Source organism: Lasiodiplodia theobromae, assembly GCF_012971845.1.
Source record: "Lasiodiplodia theobromae strain AM2As chromosome Unknown scaffold_71, whole genome shotgun sequence".
Classification (NCBI taxonomy): Eukaryota; Fungi; Ascomycota; class Dothideomycetes; order Botryosphaeriales; family Botryosphaeriaceae; genus Lasiodiplodia; species Lasiodiplodia theobromae.
Genome location: NW_023336554.1, coordinates 56,859 through 71,599, shown reverse-complemented (window position 1 = coordinate 71,599; position 14,741 = coordinate 56,859). Strand labels below are relative to the sequence as shown.

General features: G+C 51.3%; 3 protein-coding genes across 3 annotated transcripts; 2 read left to right on the top strand and 1 right to left on the bottom strand.

Moving 5' to 3' along the window:
• Window positions 1–331: 331 nt before the first annotated feature.
• Window positions 332–1,935, top strand: LTHEOB_12704 (mRNA capping enzyme; the record flags this gene model as incomplete). Its single annotated transcript, XM_035509601.1, has 3 exons — window positions 332–1,617; window positions 1,672–1,838; window positions 1,901–1,935. 3 exons carry the CDS (start codon window positions 332–334, stop codon window positions 1,933–1,935), a joined length of 1,488 nt encoding a protein of 495 aa, XP_035363924.1.
• Window positions 1,936–5,410: 3,475 nt separating this feature from the next.
• Window positions 5,411–7,256, top strand: LTHEOB_12703 (MFS transporter; the record flags this gene model as incomplete). Its single annotated transcript, XM_035509600.1, has 5 exons — window positions 5,411–5,609; window positions 5,671–5,715; window positions 5,775–5,833; window positions 5,943–6,221; window positions 6,327–7,256. The coding sequence occupies 5 exons, from the start codon at window positions 5,411–5,413 to the stop codon at window positions 7,254–7,256; spliced, it is 1,512 nt and encodes a 503-aa protein (XP_035363923.1).
• Window positions 7,257–7,595: 339 nt separating this feature from the next.
• LTHEOB_12702 (MFS phospholipid transporter) lies at window positions 7,596–8,220 on the bottom strand (the record flags this gene model as incomplete). The annotated part of the gene is made up of 2 exons (XM_035509599.1): window positions 7,596–7,920; window positions 8,204–8,220. The coding sequence occupies 2 exons, from the start codon at window positions 8,218–8,220 to the stop codon at window positions 7,596–7,598; spliced, it is 342 nt and encodes a 113-aa protein (XP_035363922.1).
• Between the last annotated feature and the right edge of the window lie 6,521 nt (window positions 8,221–14,741).

Genomic DNA, 14,741 nt, shown 5'->3' with positions numbered 1-14,741 from the left:
GATGGCGAGGGTGGTTGGTGGTGACGGAGCTCTGGGTTGTGGCGGCGTGTTGATGGAAGCTCGTTGTCGCAGCTCGGCGGCGCTTCTTCGGCGTTTGGCGTCACAGTCCCGGTGCGGAAGGAACAGCTCAAGAGTCGCACGCAGCTTCCTTAAAGCGCCGACTTATCTGTCAAACTCCATTGTTCGGTCACATCCAACTATTGGCCACCATCTGGCCGCCCGCAGTCTCGTTTTCGGGGCTCAAAATTTCTACTGCAACTTTTCCACCGCTGCAGGCCACAAATTTAGCCAATCCACGCCCTCAGTCGAGCACACGAGCAGCCCCGCCACCATGCCCCAAGAACGAGGCTTCCCCTCAAGCAGCCAGAAACGCGGTCGCTCCCGTTCCAGGTCCAGGTCACCTCCGCGCAAACGTCCCGGCGCCTCGGCCCGTACGAACCGCGACCGAAGACCCCCTCCCGGTTCCGACAGACATCGCTCAAATGCAAGAGACCCCAGTCCCACACGCTCACCCTCGCGCTCCCCGCCGCGCCAACTGAAGCGTCCGGGCGGCGCTGCGCGCATCAGCCAGGCCGAGCGTGAGGCAGCCCGTCGTCGTCAAGAAGAGCGCGAGCGGGAACTTGAAAGGGAAAGGCAAGCCGCTGCCGCCGCCAGGGGAGTGGGCGATGTTGTGAAACAGCACTACAACGCAGTACCGGAGCGTGGACGCGAATGGCGCAAGACAGACAGCAAGATCAAGGGCCTTCGGAGCTTCAACAACTGGGTGAAGTCGTGTGTGATCCAGAAGTTCTCGCCAGGCGACGAGTCCCTAGGAGAATCAAGATACGGGGAGAACATTCTTGTGCTGGACATTGGGTGCGGCAAGGGCGGAGATTTGCAGAAGTGGCAGTCAGCACCTCGTCGTGTTGATCTGTACGTTGGCATTGACCCTGCGGACGTCTCCATCGACCAGGCAAGAGGTCGCTACGAACAGATGAAGAGGAAGCCATATCGTGGCCGGCCACAGCACGTTTTCCATGCCGAGTTCTTTGCGAAAGACGGCTATGGCGAATGGCTTGGCGATATCCCCATCATTCGCGAGGTCGGAATCGACCCACACGTTGGGCCTGACAGTGGCGGTGCCGGTCGATTTGGAGGTGGCGGTTTTGATGTTGTCACGATGATGTTCTGCATGCATTATGCTTTCGAAAGCGAACAGAAGGCTCGCGGAATGCTCCGAAACGTCGCCGGCTCCTTGAAGAAGGGAGGACGATTCCTCGGAGTCATCCCCAATTCAGACATCCTCTCAGCTAAGGTAGAGGAGATCCACAAAAAGAATGGGAAGGGGAAGGCTGCTGATGGCTCCGGTTCGCCTGCATATGCCAGCGATGACGACTGGGACCCGGAGAAGCCTGCGGAAGAGCCGAAGGAGGAAGCAGCTTCATCAGAGAAGGAGGAAGGCGAAGCTAAAGATGAGTCGGTCGAATGGGGAAACAGCATATACCGCGTCAAGTTTCCTGGAAAGACACCTGCAGATGGTGTGTTCAGGCCTCCTTTCGGCTGGAAGTATTTCTACTTCCTCGAAGAAGCCGTGGAGTCAGTACCGGAGTATGTTGTGCCGTGGGAAGCTTTCCGAGCGTAAGTACAGCCATTCTTTGGTAAATTTGCCACACGCTGATAGTCTTGTGCCAGCCTTGCGGAAGACTACAATTTGGAATTACAATATCGGAAGCCATTCAATGAGGTCTGGGACGAAGAGAACGGCGACCCAATCCTCGGGCCCTTGAGCGAGCGCATGGGTGTTAGAGGCAGAGATCGTGGTCCGCTACTGATCAGTGATGAGGAAATGGAAGCCGCAAGTAAGACTCCACACATATTAAAGAAACAACCGCCTTTTCCATACTAACGTCATTTCACGCAGGCTTCTACCACGCCTTCTGCTTCTATAAAGTCTAGAAGTCTGCTCAAACCAATTCTTTATGGGCGTCGGCCATCCTTTTTGCATCCTCTTTTGGCTTGGTCCTTACCAACCTCATCCTGCTTCCGGCTCGGATCCTTGCGCATTGATGATTGATTTACTTGATAGCCTAAGCAATCATCAGCATTAGACGCGGCTCACGCTCCATCCATGCAAATTATATATAAGAGCCCCTACGAGCTTGATCCACTGTCGATAGTGCCTGCAAGCTTGTTTCTTGAGCAGTCACAGGCGGACCCACACAAAGGTCTAGTGTATCGGCCCCCGTTACACATGCCGCATGGCTTGCCGACTGTGACTACATGACAGTCATTGCTCCTGCTCCTGCTCCGTCTCCGAACTACTATCTCCGTCACCTCCCAGGCCCAGCTGCTCGGATGCATGGATCGGACACACTCGACATCAAAGCAGAGCAGAGTGTGCATGCGGAAGATATGTCAGCTGAAGAAAATATTTAATTCACGTAACTTACTTGAAGTGTGAAATATTTCTGCACCACGTCATACATGCCAAGATCGGTTTGCGATAGGAGACTGGCACTTGAAAAGTTCACGTAGACATCAATTCCTAACTAATATTTCAACAGGGCATCTAGACAGTATCTCCAAATCCCCCGACTTCGTTGCAGTAGTAAGTAAGCCGATTTCAAAGTATTCATTGGTTCTGATTAGTCGTCGTAAACCAAAGGCTCCCTCTTTACCTCGATAATATGGTATTTGGTGAAGTGCGAAGAGCCGCACGTAGTATTTACCCAGAATAGAAGGCCTATTTGGGCTTCGTCTCATGTCTGATTGTACAAAGTTTCTGCTAGTCGCGAGCCCCTTAGAGGGTAAATCCATTATGGGTTCAACAGTATCAGAGGCGGTGCGGGACATTATATTATCGTATTCTCGAAGTTCTTTTAACTTCTTACATACGACGTCAAGCAGGGTCTACGAGTCGGCGCGGTCTTCAAAGTAAGGGTGTTTCGATTAACGCCATGCTCTAGTAGCTGTAGAAGCAGATAGAATAGGAGAAATGGTTTTATTCCTACGAATGGATGAGCCTAAAGCTCTCAAACATAGTGATGAAGAACATGCCGGCTGAAATTGAGGCCACGAACAATGTTGCCAAACCGATCCACTGAGGACTTCCAACTGTTTGTAGATAGAACTGGATCAACAAGGATGATGCAACATCAACGTATGAGAAAGCCAACGCTTTCACTAATTGTCCACTGTGTGAATTAATTCTAAGCTTCCCATCATCCTCGCGCTGGAATATTAAAACGAGACATGCGACCGCGATGCCGATAAAGGCGAGGACCCATAGAGTGACGATTTGGTAGAAGTAGTGTGGCTCTGAGTGTTGTTGGGGTTGATCAATTGAGTCAGGCGTGTCGATGAAAATAGGCAATTCGGGTCTAGATTCGTTCTGAGTCGCTATAGAAAATTAGCTTGAGCCTCACTTAAAGTATACTGAATCACTTACAGGCTAGTTCTAGGCTTTGTGATCTCTCAGACTTGGAGTCTGTTTGCTGTAGAAATGTCGCGAACATGGCGAGAAGGGGTTGAAAAGACCTAGTTGGCTTCAAGGTGACTTCAAGTTGTCTTCGGTAATTGCGTTGGGGAAGTCGCAGCCTATATATTTGGCGGCCGCAATATTTTGGGGCGCCCTCTCTAGCGAACAATGGGACCGGCGCACTTGCTAGCGAACTATGTTGTCAATGACTTATTAATCAGAAAAACGGACCGCTGCATAGTCCCTGGTACTCCCTTCGCTCTATGAGAGTGTAGTCTGGTTGTGGTTTACCATACAGGGCATGAGGCTCCACATAGTGCGTGGGTAGTTGAAGCTACCATCTGGACGTGGATATTGAATTACTAAATATACATCTACGTCCAGATGGTAGCTTCAACTATCCACGCAAGTGGAGCTTAGATGCTGATAGAAATTAGTTACGATGGCTTAGATCTTTCGGCACCCATTGTGTAGGTGAGCGTATTCCTGTTGCACTTAGGCTGCAGTACTTTAGAAGCCATGGCCAACACAAGAACAACGCCAGACTTTTGCAAGAACGGCGATAGTAGTAACCGAGCTAAAGTGCACCACTTAGAAGGAATGATCTCAGATATGCACAATACAACATGAAGATACCATGATCAGTCGGGCTTCAATGACTATCGTTGTAATTTTGAAGACAGGGCTCACGGATCGAGGCATCAAAGTCGCTGAATTTGATTGGACACCATTACTCCCCCAATTCTTCCGCTGACCATCGTCTACACCCCGCGTGTCATCGAATCGTTGCCCTCATCCCGCCTTTTCAATGTGTGAGCTTTTCACTGGTTGGTAATATCTTTGTTTCTAAGGAACTGGTGAGTCTGCCGCAAATCACTCGAGAGCTGCCATTGTTCTGAAAGTATTCGGTGTGTATCACGAAGCGGCCGAAAATCTGCAAATATGAGCGGAAAATTTCTTCCGGATTTCTCCATCGGCATTTCGAGAGAATCGCATGTACGAATCACGACGATCGTTTGCCATATCTGACGCACCAAGTGTAATATTCTGGGCGTGATTCGACGAGAAAGCGGCACGGGGATAATTAGTTCGATTGTGCCGGGCGCAGTCAGGTACGAGACCCAGGTCGATGAGCGGCTCAAGCACACTGGTCGCGAGCATCGGTAGTTGTAGTTACCACAAGGTTGATTCGCTTTGGGGAAGGTGCCGAAACAGGTAAAGCGTCAAGGCCCAGCATGCTCGCAATGCCGATCCAGAATCACCTCATCTCAAGCCGCCGACGGCAGTGCGCACCAACCCCGCAACTTTTTCTGCCAGCCCGCCCCGCCAATGGCTGGGGTTTGTCAAGCACTGACAAGACATTCGCTGCCGAATCACTTGGCTCTTCTTACGATGAGACTATTCATCCCGCTTCTGATGTCAGGCCGAGCGGCCGGGGTGCCCGTTGCGCCCAGCAATTTGGCTGCCATCTTCTTCACTTTTCTCTTACTCCATCCAATCCACCCTTTTTCGACCTTTCTCCGGCTTCTCCTGCCTCCGTCGAGTCGTCATGGTGTGTGGGGTTTAGTCGATCTTATGGAATTTCGTCCTTCCCTATTGGATGGATAGGACCGTCCGCCCAGCAAGCACGTTATCGTCGCCCGCAAATAAGTAGTACACTTCTTCTCCGGACGTAGCTGCTTCCATCCTTTTGCACATTCCCTCCGGCTGGCTCGCCGCTGCTGTCATTTCGCACAGTAGTCTCGTCATCGCTCCAAGCCCGCGCTCACCCTCGGCTTGAGAACCTGCTCGGTTGGAAAAAGGGCTGGACCCGCCGCCAGTCGCTGTCTTTAATCCTCGTTTCGACGACATCCATCTCTTTCCTGCGCACTCTCTGTGTTGTTCTGACTCGACCGTCCTTGTGCCTACCACGGCACTACAACCACAGCTTGTTGCTTGCAGTGTAAGAACAACATGGCAGACTCAGCACCCGAGAATGAAAAGAAGGTCGAGCAGAGGCCTGAAGGTGACGCTACCTCCTCACCAGTAGATTCCGACGTCGAATTAGAGGCGAGCAGCATCAATGAGAAGGCGCTGTTGAGAAAGCTGGATATCAAACTGCTTCCTGGGCTTGTGGTTCTCTATTTGCTTTCTTTCTTGGACCGGAGCAATGGTCAGTAACTTGGGATGACGGATCCACCTGAGAGTAGCTCGAAAGCTAACGGTCCGAAAAGTTGCCAACGCACGTTTGGAAGGACTTACAGAAGATCTTGGAATGAGTGAGTCCCGAGTCGCCATCGTGTTCAGATGAATGGGACAATGCGCTAATACTTTACAGCCGGAAACCAATACCTGACATCTCTTACGCTGTACTTCATCGGCTACGTATTGTTCGAAGTTAGTACACCTGCCAATCATGCCGTCTTCCTGTAGTTACAGCGACATAGCATTACGACATCACTATTCTTAGGAAGCGGGGTGCTAATAACTTTCTCGAAACGAACAGATTCCCTGCAACATCATCCTCAAGCGCACGACTCCTAAAATCTGGCTTCCGACGCTCACTCTACTCTGGGGAATCGTGTCCACCCTCATGGGCATCACGCAGAATTTGTCCGGCTTCTTCGCAGTGCGCTTCTTCCTCGGCGTTGCCGAAAGCGGTCTCTTTCCAGGCGTTGTCTTCTATCTGTCCATGTGGTACAAGCGTCATGAGAGAGTGTACCGCGTAGCGCTATTCTTCAGCGCAGCGAGTTTGGCCGGCGCATTTGGCGGAATCCTGGCATATGTGAGTCCCTTCCTTCTCACTCCTCCATCTCCCCACATCGCGCATTCCACCATCCAACATCAAGACAAGCCAAACGTCTCAACCCTCCACTAACGCCACCCCCAGGGCATCGGCAAAATGAAAGGCGTCGGCGGCCTCAACGGCTGGCGCTGGATCTTCATCATCGAAGGGCTCCTCACGGTCGTCATCTCGCTCTTCGCCTACCTCTTCATCGCCAACTACCCGTCCACCGCGCCCTTCCTCACCCCCAAAGAACGCACCTACCTCTCCGCCCGCCTGACCACCGACTCCGACGCCACCGCGGCGGAACCCTTCTCCTGGGCCGCCGTCGCCCGCTGCCTGCGCGACCCGAAATGCTGGCTGTACGGGCTAGCCTTCCACACGCTCTCGCTGCCCCTCTACACCCTCTCCCTCTTCCTCCCCTCCATCATCAAATCCCTCGGCTACACCGCCGCCCGCGCCCAGCTCCTCTCCGTCCCGCCCTACGCCCTCGCCACCATCCTCACCGTCGCCGTCGCGTACGCCTCCGAGCGCCTGCACGCCCGCGCCCCCTTCATACTCGCCTCCAGCACCTGCGGCGTCGTCGGCTACGCCATCCTCCTCGGCAACGCCGACCCCGTCGCCCGCCCCGGCGTGTCGTATGTGGGCACGTTCTTCGCGGCGGCAGGGATATACCCCGCCACGGCGCTGGCGCTGGCGTGGCCGGCGATGAATGTCGCGGGCCAGACGAAGCGCGCGACGGCGTGCGCGCTGCAGATTAGTGTCGGGAATCTGGGGGCGGTGCTGGGGACGCAGTTGTACAGGCCGGCGACGGCGCCGCGGTATGTGTTGGGGCATGCGTTTGCGCTTGGGTATATGGTGGCGAATGTGGTTGTTGTTTCTGTGTTGTGGTGGGTGTTGGCGAGGGAGAATCGGAGGAGGGAGGCGGAGAGACCGTTGGGTGGGGTGGAGGGGGCGGATCCGCAGGATGTGGTGGCGGAGAGGGGGGAGCAGGTTACGGGGGATGATGATGTGAGGTGGAGGTTTAATATCTGAGGGGATGTTTTGGGTGTGGGGTGGAGTGGATGGTTGGCGGATTTTTGGTGAAAGAGGTGGAGGAATGATTGTTGGATGAACTGAAGATGGGATGGAATATGACCGTGGTTCGTTTGCCTGCGTTACTGTTGGTGAGTGATGGTTTCCACTTTTGCTCTAATACCTGAATAGAGTTTTTATACATTGCTAGAAGGGGGTAAATTGAGAATGTAGATAGTCAAACAGTCTCTCGTCCAACTTTTCCATTTCAGCAACGTCTACCACAACAGGCGTGTACATAAAACTACACCACCCACGCCCAACTACCCCCAGCAACCCCCTCACTTCCCCATCCTCTAACTACGTCTTCACCGCCTCACTACCACTCTCGACCTCCTCCCCCTCCCTCGCATCCTTCAACCCCATCAAACTCGTATCAAACCCATTCTGCTGCAGGTACTCGCGGAAGCGCACGTCCTCCTCGTCAATGGTGTCTTGGCCGACGTCGGGCAAGAAAAAGAGCGCGACGACGCCGGCGAAGATGGCCAGCGCCGACGCGACCCAGAACGGATCCTGGCCCTTGCGCGTCGGCGTCGGCGCGTTGTCCTGGATCACAGGGAACACCCACGTGCCCACGAAGGCGCCGATCTTGCCAATGGCGGCGGCGATGCCGTAGAATTGGCCGCTTTTTTGGGGATGGGATTAGTAAAGGGGAAATTGGGGGAGGAGAGGGGATCGGATGAGGGGTAAGTGTAGGAGCGCGGGAATGGAGAGAGATGACGAGGGGGGGGGGGGGGGGGGGTCAGGAGATGATGGATGTGGAGAATGATCCGTGATTATACCTCCAGCTCGATGGTTAGGTGGATGTAAGAAAATAGCTAACCGTAAATGAGCGAAAAGGACAACTAAGAAGAAAAGAGAAAGAAGAGGGTGGATGTGAAAGTAGAAAGTGTAGATGGCATTCTAACTCTGTATATGCGCGCATATGCAAATAGAGTTCGTTGGTGGCATGTGATACATTCTACACACGTGCGCGCATGTGCGCGCATGTGCGCGCATGCGCGCACGTGTGGAACCTCTGGTCGGTAGCACTAGAGGCCCAGGAAAATGCCGAGATCTGCTACCCGGATACATGCGCGCATGAGCGCCTCCCGCGGGAATGCGGGATAAGAAAACGTGCGTTCATGCGTCTCAAGAAGCTTTTTCAAACTACAAATCAAAAAGACCCTATAGTAGAAATACATCTACCGCCATTTTCGTCTTTCATGTAATACAAGTTGACAACGGCGCTGCAGCCCTCACCCAAGTTGTCTCTATTGTCAATCTCTACCTCCAACGTTATAGTAGCTGGAAGGGCGATATCAGCGGTAATCCCTTTCTGAAAGTTCGGTTCAGTATTCGCAACCACTAACGCATCGGTTTGAATTCTAGGTGAAACGAGGATCAATTTGAAGCTGGGAATATTTACCTGACCTTGTGTAGTTCTTTTCCACCTGAACTTAATACAACGCGCAGCACTTTCTCCTACTCTTCAAAGACTCTACGGATGCAGTATGTATGTCAAAAGCCAGGGTTGGTCCGCACGATTAGTGAAAACGCTTGAGATTGTTTCGAATGCATATGAGACTTCTTTTGTCCTTTTGCATCCGCGGTTTCTATCCTGTAGGCGCTACGGTCACTCAATGATGAATGATTCGATTGAAAATAGATCTTCAACTACATGATAGGAGCCGCATCCATCTTGGTCGGAAGACGCGGACTTTCAAGGTGTGATGCTAGTAAAGATGAGCGTTATTCCGGTAAGTGATCAGTCCATAATTCGACTCTATCGGAATGTCGAGGGCGGAGAATGAAAGGGATGAAAAGACCTCCTTCCGGAAACATCCCGACGATCTAACATTTCTAAGAAAATCTCCGAAAATCGACGTTCCCAGCATTCGTCAGGTCATTTCTCAGGACAAAGGTTACTCTGCCGGGTGGCTAGTACATGATGCTCTATGTAACAACCAGGACTGAGAATGAGCAGTATCTGAATGCCCTTTTTAGGCAAAATTCCGACACCACAGGAACCCAAGGAAAGCTTCTCATCCGTCGTGTTACTCATTGAAGACAAGGCAATTCGTGGATATATAAAACCGCCTGGTCCTCTCCATCTCAATGAACAAACACCAAGGAATTCAACTCCTCCCATCTTGCAGCCCATCCATCAACACACGAAATCTTCGGCGACCACAATGAAGGCTACTTCCCGCATTTTGATTGCCCTGTCCTTGATGATGGGGGCGTTTGCCGCTCCAGCTCCTGGTGCTGACTTGGAAGTACGACAATTGGGCGGCGGAAACCCATTTGGTTCATTTCTGGGGGGACCCCCAGGCGCGCCATCCCAGGTCCAAAATTCTCAGCCAGCCGCTCCAGGCAATCCATTCAACACTGTTCCCGCAAAACAGCAATTTCCACCAGGCACCTCTCCAGTCAACAACAACGTTGGGCCCTCCCAGAACACAAATATCTCGCCCAATACGTTCGCTCCAAACACCAATAGCAAGACCATCGGTGACATTCAGAGCCAATGCAACTCCGAACAAGTCGTATCCTGTTGCAATGATTCTAGCCAATCTTCTGCAGGTGGTCTTCTCGGCCTTGTTGTGGGTCCTATTCTCGGCGGATCGTGCTCTGGCGTCACTGCAGATCTGCGTAAGTTCCCCCTTCTCTGAGAAGACTTCGACTTTTACTCACAAATGCGGCCGCAATAGTCAAACTAGTCGACGTTCTCAACCCAAGCAGTATGTGTGGAAACGACGCTTCTGTTCGATGCTGCAGCGGAAACCAAAACACTGTACGTGCTGCGCGCACCGTTTGAAGACATTCGAGCTCACTGATTATAGGGTCTACTCAACCTCGATCTTGGCCTCCAATGCTCCAATATTCTTTCCCAGTAAGCCCGTATGGGGAAAGGTCACTTCGGAGGAGCGCTCTACCCCGCATCCTAGGTAGATGACGTCGTCCGATCACCTCGATGAAGTCGCTGGTGCAAAAGCTCGCAAAACGCCTCAGCTTGACAGTAAAAAGAAAATCCTTGAGAAAGTAGAATTGGAGATTGACAGTGGACAGGATATAGGGTGTGCGTTGGCTGTGTTCTTTTCTATGCAGATGAAAGCTTCTGATCTTCGAGATCATGCCTTCTCATGCCTCTCTTACCGACCTAGAAGTGGTGGATTATATAGGCGGACACTCTTTGGTATCAATATTCAGCCACTATTCCATCACAATGTCCGTGCCTGTTGTACCAAACTCACTTCTCTCTGCCAAGAGCTGCGCCGCGCGGATAATTTGTTCTTGGAGACTATCGTACGCTTGCAGGTTGGCCATGCTGGAAAGGAGGCTTTCACGTGTGAACTGTGGATCATTGAACCCACAGAAAGCTGATAGAATGCTTTATAACAGGCGGGATCTAGACATGAGAAATTGCCGTTGCATGCTACGCTGCACCTCTCGTAGATATTCTATCTCAAGAGCGTAGAAAGTGCGGGAGCAAGTCCACTTAGTCTTCATCTTGATATTCTAACCAAAATGCCGTCTTCATCGGAAATGTGTTTATAACAGCAGGCGTATAGTTGAGCTTTTTCTCTTCTAGGTATTGATTCCAAAATTAAAGAAATACGTGAACGTCCCACGGCTGGTTTATTATCCAATCATGAGGTTGAAATTGACGCAGCTATAAGGAAATGGACGAAGCCTTTGCATGTGAGCGCTTGGGTCGTTGAAGACGTGTGCTACGCAGCAGGGATTTTAAAGGCTTACTAATGATAGTTTGCGTGACATCGGTTCAGAGGCCCTTGACCCCCCCAGATGAACTGTTTTTGCATCAAAACCGCAGCAGACCATTCGATAAGTAGTACGGTTCCAAAACATGGTACGGCTCCGAGTTATGATTTAGCCAAGGGAAAACGTGTGAGCAGGCACTTACTACTTCAAGACACAGAAAGGAAGTCCGGAGACCTTCCTAATTGAGTAACGGCCGAAATCAAACTCCATATCGTTTCAAGTCATCAGCTTACTTGTACTAGCATGCTGCCCTCTTGCACGCTAGTTCCACTCGATACTTATTTGTTTAAAAGAGACGCTCACAATGGCGACTAGGACGATCCCACACCCTCAACTCGGGTGGATGTCAATACACTCGTTGAGCTTCTAACACCGTATATGGATTAGAAGAACAGATTTCGGAAATCTATTGTGGGCCTACTCCTCGGCCGTCGAACAATCGAGTAACGATGTGCTCCACGTAAGGAATGGTTTTCTTCCGTCGTTTGATAATTTCCAAGGATTTTCGTCTAAGATGCGAATCCTTTCTATATTATCAGGGTTTTTTAGTTTATCGAGATCCAGTGCACTGTAGCCGGGCTACCTTTCCACCAAGGATCTAGACGAGCATTTAAACCGTTTATGTTCTATCTTGTAAGGGTTGATGGGTATGATTCAATCCCCGGATAAAAAGGCTCCACTTTTAAGAATTACTTTCATGTGGTTGGAAAGTGCTTTATGATGCTCTGAAGACATCAGTATGATTCTGCTAATCATATGATAGGTAATCCTGACTTAAACTTAGTCTGAGTTATAGAATGTACAGGTAGCGCATGCGTACTATGTTGTTTAGGCTCCTAGGTTTAAGTGATTAAACCATCTCTAGCCCTATATCGTTTTCATAAAGCGATGAAACATTGTAAAAGACTAGATTCAGGCTTTTCTCAAAGCTTGAGCTTTTAGGTGTATGGTCGAATGTGGTATACTAAACCCGTGACCTTGCATCTCCATGGGGCTTTGGAATGGCCTGGCCATGCTGCGTTCGACTGGCAGCTGCTGTTCCCGTATCTTGGATAATCTAGACAATCCTGCCACTAGTCTTTTCAAATCGGATCTCTGATTGAGTTTCTTGGTTGCGGAAACCATACAGCTCGTTAGTCCATGGCCATATGCTAAGGCGTGCATTATCCAGCTTCGGTACGCACTATGGAATTTAACTTACCATTCTTGTCCCCTCAAAATCCTATCCAGAACATGTACGGAACGCCAAGCTGTTTCTGCTACGGAAAGCTAATGTGGCGTCACCGCGTAGTCGGTTTTCGCCAACGCAAGAATGACGCAAAAGCCGCTCTGCACCAGATGGCTGGAAGGTGGGATCCTCCAATTGGTGTGAATATTCAGGCGGCTTAGAGGGTCCATTACAGAAGGAAGGATTCCAATCTGCGGGACCATACAGTCACAGCGATCCATGAAGCAGACTAACTCCATTTTGTACGGTCTCGGTTTCATTCCTGGCGGTGTGAGCTGAAGAAGCCAATTCCGCAAGACTGTGGCAAAGTCTATGTCTGAGAAAGGAAGGAATGCTTCCTGCCAGCTGAAAGTAAAACCGACTCGGGGATTCATTGGCTCCCTCAAATCAATCACGTGCTACAACTTCGCACAGGGTTGCAATCAGCCTTTGGATTGACCGTCGCATGCCCACCAGGAAAGGCCGCATCGAATTGATTATCGGGCCCAAACATGGGATCCATCGTAGGCACGCACTATTCGGCCCGAGACAAATTCAACGGTTCACCTTGTCGCGTAGCCCATATTCCCAATCCCAAACTTCGATACACCAGCCACCGACGGTACGGAGAGGCCGAACGGTCCGAGCTTTAATTTTGATTCAGCACCTGGTATGCTGTTTCGAATAAATTTTAAGTGTTAATGATAAATACCCTCAGGTATTGACTTTGTGTCCACTACTGAAATCACATCTTTGAAATGCGACAGTAGCATCTTGAAGATAACCCTCTTCTATTCCTCCACCCAACCACGCTTCCCCCCCAGCGAGTCACCCCACAGAGTGTCGAAGAACATCGATAGAACTTGACACCTCTTGGCCGCGTTCATTCGTCCCTTAGCCCTCCAATCGACGCAAAGATACATCAAAATGCCTATATTTTGTACTTATTGCGGTCGATCGTTCTCCCGGGACGAGCATCTAGTGAGGCATATCCTGACGCGTAAGGCCCTCTGCATGCTCAATGAGGATGATTATTTTCTGATTGTATCTACAGACACCGAGGTGAAACCTTACGAATGCACTCAGTGCCACATGTCATTTAGCCGCCGGTAAGGAGCCTTATCTCCCTTTATCTGGTTTTTGAGAAGCAAAGGGAGCGTCGCACACTCTGAATGCGGGAAGCTGACTGTTGTGTTGCATGCAGCGATCTTTTGACACGCCACGGCGTGGTGCACGGCCAAAAGCATCAAGACGTCCCAATCACTGGCTTGACTCGGACACCAATCGCATGTCTTTCTTGCGCGACGTCGAAAACAAAATGTGACAAGGCATGGCCCTGTGGCCGATGCACTAGCCGAAACCTGCAGTGCCTGCTCAAGCCCAGCCGCAGAGGTCTGAAGATGAACGCTTTCACACAACGGGAGGCAAAGCAGCTTGCAAACATTGCGAAGCAGCAGCAGCAGCAAAATACAAAGCCGCCGAGAAAGATAGCGCCAGCGGAAAGACCTATCACACGATCAGCCGCCGCTAGCGGCGCCGCGCCCCCGCGGGTGCCGTCTCCGTGTATTTCTCCGTATGGGCCACCGTCTTCTCAGCAGCCACCAGTGAAACCGTCCCAGCAACCACCAGTGAAATCCTCCCAGCAACCACCAGTGAATCCCCCCCACCAGCCGCCAGTGGAACCCTCCCACCAGCCGCAGCGATGCTGCAGCCACGTTTGCAAGTCACCGTCCGCAGGGCCTCAGTCAGTCGCATCATCCACCGCCTCCTCTGCGTCTGATCGCACGCCTTCTCAGGACCGAGAATCGGCTCCTGCAAGCAGCAACACGGATCGCGCCTCCACAGAAGAATATGTGTCCCCGTACAGCGTTATATCTCCAACAGGTTCGGAAATCATTGCTCGACCGGATACCACCAGTGAGCAGCTGGGACCTTCCTCTTCACAATGGCCTGCTAGCACGTATGACAGCTGGAGCCAGCCACCGCCCGCCACGCTAAACTTCACCCCACACTGGCAGGACCCCGCGTTACCGTCCGCATCAACGTCAGGGCTTGACAAATCCCAGACTAGATGGGCGCCTCAACAGATTGATCCCGCATCGGATCTTGGCGGGCTACTAATGGCGCCGGAGAGCTGGATGGACCTGGATGCTACAGTGCCCAGCGCTGATTTTACATTTGCTGATACCAGCTTCTTTCCTTCAGCAGATTTCGAGTGGTGTCTTTAATATGCTTGCTTTGTGTCGAGATATAGATGGACTGCGTATTTGGTCTGGATGAATAGCCGGGTTGTAAGGCTTTGCATCACGTAAGCTGGGGGTGGTTGAAGAATTCATGTTAATAATAGCCCGAAGTATTGCATTGCTTTTTCCATGACTGCTGTTGTTTCGCCGCCTTCGCACGCTGCGGACAGATTTAGACGTGGATATACAGCCAAATCAATCCAAATAGAGTTGATAATATCCGGAGTGAAA